Here is an 8,044-nt window from a genome sequence, read left to right as displayed (position 1 = left end):
GTAACCAGTATATATTTCCGTGCAACGGAAGTATGTAATTTTGGCCCAGACGGCTCATCATAAATGTAGGCTATTCTATGTAGAAGAGCACCAGACTCCCTTAAAAAATGCTCAATTTTGAGAGTTGTTGAAACTTTATAAACTTTGAGATTCCCAACATTATTTGCCTTGCAACCTGGATGCAGGAGTACAACATTTGAGCTTCCTACCCTAAGCATGATTTCAGAGGAAAATGGCTGTCATGTATAATCACACAGTTGTCTGTTTTTTTTTCAAAGATAATGTTTTAGAAAACTTCTTATGTTGTCCGAATTCAGAAACATTGCCTTTGTAACCATCCAGGCCATTATGTCAAAATGTTTTTCTTGTAGGGAAAAAACAATTTAATTTTTTGGGTTTCTTTTTTGTTTGTCGCAAACTTGGGAGGAACACACATAGGGTTAGCTTCATTTTGTCATTCTGGCAGGTTCTCTTGGGTACATACCCTGATGACCGATTCAACAAGCCCACCCCTAAGCAGATGATCAAGGACTTTCAAGCAGAGCTGTCCTGCCTCAGTGAGGCAATTACAAAAAGAATCTCACAGCTCAGCTGCAGATAAGAATCAGACGAATCAGGTTTTGCCAGGTAGGTTTCACAATTCAAGGAACCCTTTGTATTTTGGTGTGTAACCATAAAGATAGCAAGAGAAAAAGGTGGTGGTTTAGTACAACTGTGGCTCCTGCCCCATCCCCTACAGCTATGGACACAAAAAGCCTGAAAAACCACATTGTTTAACTCGGAAAAGGCTAAAGGCAGAGAGCAGAAGTTTAGACCATAGAGAAGGAAGACGTGGATAAGGCAAGAAAGTAGTAAAGCGACTTAATAACTGCACATTATTGACAGTGTCGTTGTTGTTTTATTTTGGAGCATTCACTTGCAATTTTCAGTTCTTGTTATTTTTATCATTATTGTTATTTTTCTACACAGTTTCCATCGAGTGACCATGGCTGGGTACAAGGTAGAAGTGGCAACAGGTGACATGAAAGAAGCAGGAACATGGGACAAAGTGTACGTCACCTTATTTGGAACTGAAGGGAAGAGTGAGCGAACTGAGTTGGACAACTATGGTCTGGACTTTAATAGAGGAACAGTAAGTTGAATCCAGTCGGACTCATGCGCTTATTCTGAATTATGTTTTTTGCTTGTGCATTTATGTTGAGTCTAGTCAATGAGTCTAACTTGGTAAGCAAGTAAGCCACTTGGCACAGTTGGCATGATTGTCTACCACAATGTGTAAATTAATGCATTTTTGGGTTTCTACATTTTTTTCTATAGCCTATTAAAAAACCATAACAATCTCAGAGGATTCTCCAGTTTTGACAAATCAATACTCTTTTGATGCATGCCTATTACATGTTCTATCTCATATGTTGGGTAAAATGTGTAGCCTATATAGAGTAAAACTTAAATGTCCCTGTGTGGCAGTTTGCCTTACAGACAGTAGTCAAACAAGTACATACATCTTGTGCAAACACAGCAGAAGATCCATATCACCTGATCTGTTATTACAGATAATGGAGGTTATAGTCTGAAAAGCCAATACTCCTGTACCATGTAATACACTGTGACATACTGTACATGTTGAACTGCACTACATTCAATTTTTATAGTTAATTTGCATTTTTTTCTTGATATGATAGTTGAAACAACCTTTTCAACACATGTTTCACTTGCTTTCTTTATATTATATCACCCTTATTCCAAGACAGGGACCTATACGATTAAAACCACTTCGTCACTGGGGAAACTTCTGCTGATCAAGGTGGAGAAGGATCCTTTCTGGGTTCTCCAAGAAGACGAGTGGTACTGCTCCAAAATAGTGGTGACGACTCCGGAGGGAGAAGTCCTTCTTTTCCCCTGCCACAGATGGATCTCCAGGGGAGAGCTGGTGGAGCTGAGAGGAGGGAGAGGTCTGCTTCAAAACACCCACATAATGATTATAGAGCATTAATATATAGATATTACTTCTTTTCACACATTTTTATTGTTTTTTTTTTTGACAATTTGTGTGAAATTTTCCCCACTTCAGCCATGAAGGTTTTTGAGGATGACCATCCCCTGTTGATTGACCACCGAAAAAATGAGCTGATGCAGAAAAAGAGCTTTTACCAGTAAGTTCTCATCTGTGCAGTACAGCATCTAGAGTATAGTCTCAAAGGCGTATCCGGAGAAATGTCTATGTGCCTTTTTGTAACATTGTTTACTCATTTGTTTGTTTTTTAGGTGGAAGATTTTGGCTGAAGGACTATCCCACATCAACCATTTCAACAATGTGTCTGAGCTGCCAGCTGAAGTCCGTTTCTCAAAAACCAGAGATAATGAAATGCTTAACACAAAAAAAATAACGTGGGTCTACATAGATATATACGATGGACACTTATATACCATATACTCTCTAAAAAGTGCATTTGAAGCATTAATGTCAGTATGTTGTTTAATCCTGTATCATGTTTTCCCTTTATTGTCTTTCACCTTGTCATCATTTAGTGGTCTTGAACTCAAGATCAAGGGGCTGCTTGGATCTGCAGAAAAATGGGAAAGCATTGACGACATGAAAAAAATCTTCTCGTTCACATCAACAAAAATGTCAGGTAGATATTTTTTTCCATCTCCCATTTGTGACTGACATTTGAGATTACCTGATGATCTAAACCCAAGAAAAACGTTCCTGATTATAGGATATTTTCAAAAATAGTAGTATGATTATGCATTAAAAGGTTTACAGGCTTGAGTAGTTCCCATATAACAACTCTGACTGCATTCCATCTTAATGTTGTCCATTAAAAGGAGCTCACAATGTTAATTACATACATTTTTAAGACTTTGTCACGTTTTCTGCCTGTTCAATTAAAAATGTGGTTCCTTCTGAGTAAAATAATTTGTTTTTCTGCAAAGTAAAAATCTTTAAGGAACAAAACAACAATCTTGTTTGTCATTAAATGACCACGATCGCTTGAAAACTAACATTCTAGACATTAGATTTTATATTTGTCTATTGCTATTCCTCCAGAGTATGTTGCAGAACACTGGAAGGAAGACGACTTTTATGGATTCCAGTTTCTAAATGGAGTCAACCCCAACGTGATCAAGCGCTGCTCAGAGCTTCCCCAAAACTTCCCAGTCACAGAGGAGATGGTGAAGCTGTTCCTGGAAGAGGGAAGCTCTCTGCGGAATGAAATGAAGGTATAGAAGCAATCATATTTACTTTGAGAAATTATTTGTACATTTAAAGAAAGTCTTTGAATCCTATTGCCTTGTTTATTACACATCTGTGATACCTGTTGATGTCTGAAATACTTCTTTCTCCTGCCTTTCCTTCCCATACAGAAGGGCAATATCTTCCTCTATGACCAGAAGAAGATGGACAGAATACCAGCCAGACCTTATGATGGTGAAACTCTGTGTGTGACTGCTGGACTCTGTTTGTTCTACATGAACCCAGAAAACAAACTGATGCCAATAGCAATACAGGTCACTGACAGAATTTATACTGGATAAATTAAAGTATAATCGCTCGTCTAGTCATATAATCATGTAACATATTATAGTGCATTAATGTGTTTTCCTCATATTCCAGCTTCATCAACAACCTTCTGAGGAGAACCCCATCTTTCTGCCCAGTGACCTGGAGACAGACTGGCTGCTCGCCAAGGTGTTTATTAAAAATGCAGATTCCATGGATCATCAAGCAGTCCATCACCTCATGAACACTCACTTCCTGATAGAAGTCTATACTGTCGCCACTCTCCGCTGCTTTCCTGTGATTCATCCCATCTACAAGGTATAATTACACAGCAGCACTCATGGTACCTGTGTACTTTTTTTTGTTTTATTCCTTTAATCTTAACTGACAATCTGACTTTTTATCGATTGATTCATGTAAATTTGGAAGAATTTTATGTCTTTATTCGTGAGAACAGAGGAAATGAGGGTAGGAAAAGCTGAGGAAGGCTATAAAAGCCCCGCTTGAACTCGAAAAAAGGGATGTTGGGGTTGTAAGGTCAGTGCCTTAAACCTCTAGGACAACCTATAACTATATTTTATGTTGTTCTCAGCATTATATGCAATAAAAAACTTTTTACTTACTAATATAAAATAATTATTTTGCATTAAATAATACAAATACATAGATAAATACATAGATAGATCTATGGTTCATTTTCCTCCAATCTCGAGCAAAAATTTATGGTTTTCCATTGATGGTCACTCTATGCATTACATTACTTAGAGGAAAATTCTGGAATAAGATTGATTGTTGAGTCTCATTCCCAGGTCATCAAATACCGATGTTTTGGGTCGGAATTTTTGCCCCAAATTTGGTTATGGCATCTGTGTGTGATTAACATGTTGCGTAGATGAGCATCTTATTTAACCTGTAGTACTTCTCTCTCTAAAGCTGCTCTTTCCACACTTCCGGTACACTCTCAACGTCAACACTGCAGGCCGTGGATCTCTTTTTAGACCTGAGGGACCTTTGAGTATGGTATGGCCCTTTAACATACATATTTCTGAGAATTCAAGCAACGTCAATTGCAATTGCAAAGTTTTAGCCTTTGATTTTCTGTCTGATGGTGAATATCTATGTATCATTGATCAATAGAGTTCTCTTGGATACGATGGGATGGTGGAGCTCATGAGAAGGTCTCTCTCTGAACTGACCTACAGCTCCCTCTGTCTACCAGAGAACATCGCTGCAAGAGGACTGGAATCGATCCCCAACTTCTACTACAGAGATGATAGCCTGAAGCTGTGGGACATCATCAGCAGGTTTGCATCAGATACATATTGCAACTGTTTTTTTTCACATGCAATTTTGATTATCTAAAATTTTAAATCAAATTGTTTTGTGTTCACCAGCTTCGTGGGGGCAATAGTGGAGAACTATTACCCCTCAGACAGGGATGTCCATAAAGACACCGAGCTGCAGGACTGGATCAGTGAGATATTCACACATGGCTTCTTAGGAAACAAAGCCTCAGGTATTCACCCCATGTTCTGAATGTATAGTAGCCCAAAGTATACTGAAATTTTCAAAGTTGGCAGTGAATGCCAAATATTAACTGATAATAATTGTGCTGCAAACAGGGTTCCCGGCATGCTTTCATACTATCGAGGAGGTGACCAAGTTCATCACCTTGGTGATCTTCACAGCGACGGCTCAACATGCTGCAGTCAATAATGGACAGGTGAGGCAATGGATAGTTTGGTAAATAAAACAAACTTGATATTTGATCAAACACAGCAGATCTGGAATATTTTCTATTCAGTGTTATTGGATGGAAAGGTGAGGCAATAGATATTTATGTTTGATCAAGTATTCGAACATATAGTAAATCTGGCACATCTGGAAACTATGGAAGCCAAGAATGGCCGTGCTTGCAATCAGTTTTTAATGCTGTAATTTATTGATGGAATAGAACGAAGTACATTTTCTCAAGTACTGTACTTCAATACAACTTTGAGCTACTTGTACTATGAGTATTTCAATTTTTACTTCACACTTCCACTCCACTACATTTGGAGGCACACCCACTACATTTATTTGATAACTTGAGTTATTAGTTACTTTGCAGATTGCCTGCTGCATCAGAGCTAAAGCAACAATTTTAAATTAATATATTTTATATGTAAACAAGAAAAAAAAGAAAACACTGATTGTGATAATCAGAAAAATGCTCAATATCAGATTTGCTTATTGGCCACGACGATGACCCCAATTTTTTTATTTTTTTTTACCAATTTTAAGTAATTATAACACGATATCTTTACTTTCACTCAAGTTTGAAATAAATAACTTGTAATTTCAAGATAATATTAAAGAAAATAACTGCAAGCATGGCTGTTCTCGACCACTGTAGAAACCTTCTTCATTCATTACATGCATTAGCTTTACATCATTACAATGGCACTAAGGCTGCATTTCATACGTAGGTTTATATTCCTTTGTAATTTATAACATTACATTCAGTTTATTAAATGAGTTGGGTCAATAACATTATAATACATCATATAAATATAATTATCAACAAAAACTTGAGTGATAAATTGCTACATATTAATATTTTTGTCATAACTTAGTTTGACTACTACTCCTGGCCACCCAATGCCTCGCTCCTGCTGCACAAACCTCCTCCAAACACTAAGGGGCAGTCAAGCATGGAGACAATCTTGGAGACCCTCCCAAATGTTGGAGAAACAGTCAGTATGGTAGCAATGGCCAGGCTGCTTTCAGAAAAATACAGTGATGTGGTAAGTTTGGGATTGATATACACACACATTAGGTAAGCTGACTTCAATCCTAATATTTAAATTGCACCACAAACAAAATACTTTTGTCATTTTGGCAGGTTCCCTTTGGTACATACCCTGAAGAGCGATTTGATGAGCCTGCACCTAAGCAGATGATTAAGGAATTTCAAGCAGAGTTGTCTTTCCTGATTGAACAGATTGCAACAAGAAACTCACAGCTTGAAGTACCATACACATATCTGAACCCTAACCAGATAGAGAACAGTGTAACTATTTAATTCTAAGTGCTGTATCGTAGGCAACTGGACGTGTTTCTTGAAGACGTTTCACCTCTCATCCAAGAGGCTTCTTCAGTTCTAACTAACTGGAGAGGAGTTGCAGGCTTTTAAGCTCTGTGCGGTTTGTTGTTTCAGACATAACAGTCCGTAACATTCATTTTTACATAGTATCAATTCTGATGTCGGTCACATCAGCGCTCCAGCTTAGAGCATAGCCCCTTTGTATGTTTTCTATCAGCATTTTAAAAAAAGGTCTTTTTTTATGTATGTATGAGGACATGTATTAATTAGATAAATCTGTATGGTAAATGTAACTAATCAGAGGGTTTTTATTTTATTCCATATAATAGTGATGCATGATTATTAATGTCAAAATAAAGGTGAACTGATGTACCCCTGTGTCTCCTGTGTCCTATTTCCATATAGTTTTAATATATGAAGTATTGACCATAACAACTGTGACTGGACATGAAGCACCCAGGGGTTAAATTTCTCAAAATTTAAGTTAAAGGCAGTTGAATTATAAACACAATGCTACTTTTGCCTGATATGTTAATATATATGACATTATTAAATTGTTAATGTACACAATTACACATAAATGTGTAAGAAGCAGCATTTTATTGTTGTAGCTGGTTTAGTTGGAGCTAGTTTTGCATTGCTTTGCTGTCTACCTACAGTGAGGTTTAGTCCAGTGTTTCCCTATCTAAGAGTAGGCCCTAATTAGTTAGCATTTCTGCACATCCGATTCCCTCGTCAAAAAAGTATATGAGGTTTTTGAGTTGATTTTCGGTTATATGCCTGATATAAGGTCTGTGCACAAAGCATGTAAATGTCATAAACTTGTGTAAGCCACAGATCTTATTTTCAGTGATACTCCAAAATCCAATGGAAAAATCCCATAAACTTTTTGATGAGGGATCCAGGGCTAACTTCTGGGTTAGCCTATAAAAGTACGTCATCGCTAGACCACTCTATTTGCATCACCATCAGTCCTGTTTCCATAGCTGTTTGAATACATTGTTTCAACTGCTTTCACCATTTACACGTATTAAAGCATATAACAAACTGACGGTAAACATGTCAAATTTTACAGACACAGTAAAGAGTAACCAGTATATACAGTATGTATGTGCAACTGAAGCATGTAATTTTGGCTTAGATGGCTCATCATACCTTTAGGCTATTCTGTGGAGAAGAGCACCAGATTCCCTTAAAAGAGAGTTGTTGAAACTTTATAAACTTTGTAAAACACTTTCTGCAACTATTTGGGCCTACTTCTTAATTCGGCAAATGTCATACATGAAGGTATTTCTTTCTTTGTGTAACAAACGTTGTATCCATTTGTTATTTGTATATATGCTAGAGCGGGGAAGTCAGATCCGATCACAAGAGGTCACTCAAGATGCATGTCGAGATGCATTTACTGCCAGGTTAGGATTAATGGGCTTGAAGCTGTCCACTTGTGATCGGAT

At 37.4% G+C, this 8,044-nt stretch overlaps 1 protein-coding gene across 1 annotated transcript; it reads left to right on the top strand.

Annotated features, from left to right (window-relative positions):
- The first annotated feature begins 985 nt into the window (after window positions 1–985).
- Window positions 986–6,569, top strand: LOC141018211 (hydroperoxide isomerase ALOXE3-like). Its single transcript, XM_073493130.1, has 14 exons — window positions 986–1,136; window positions 1,752–1,952; window positions 2,072–2,153; window positions 2,266–2,388; window positions 2,530–2,633; window positions 3,053–3,225; window positions 3,370–3,513; window positions 3,620–3,823; window positions 4,439–4,525; window positions 4,643–4,809; window positions 4,900–5,021; window positions 5,128–5,228; window positions 6,121–6,291; window positions 6,390–6,569. The coding sequence occupies exons 1-14, from the start codon at window positions 986–988 to the stop codon at window positions 6,567–6,569; spliced, it is 2,010 nt and encodes a 669-aa protein (XP_073349231.1).
- The last annotated feature ends 1,475 nt before the right edge of the window (window positions 6,570–8,044 follow it).

This window comes from Pagrus major, chromosome 22, assembly GCF_040436345.1.
Source record: "Pagrus major chromosome 22, Pma_NU_1.0".
Lineage (NCBI taxonomy): Eukaryota > Metazoa > Chordata > Actinopteri > Spariformes > Sparidae > Pagrus > Pagrus major.
This window is presented reverse-complemented; position numbering and strand designations above follow the sequence as displayed.

Excerpts from the sequence above, each read along its gene's own strand:
- LOC141018211 (XM_073493130.1), top strand. The coding sequence starts at position 986 with ATGGCTGGGTACAAGGTAGAAGTGGCAACAGGTGACATGAAAGAAGCA. Across the intron at positions 2,154-2,265 it reads CAGAAAAAGAGCTTTTACCA|GTGGAAGATTTTGGCTGAAG; the intron begins GTAAGTTCTCAT and ends TTTGTTTTTTAG. Across the intron at positions 5,022-5,127 it reads CTTAGGAAACAAAGCCTCAG|GGTTCCCGGCATGCTTTCAT; the intron begins GTATTCACCCCA and ends TGCTGCAAACAG.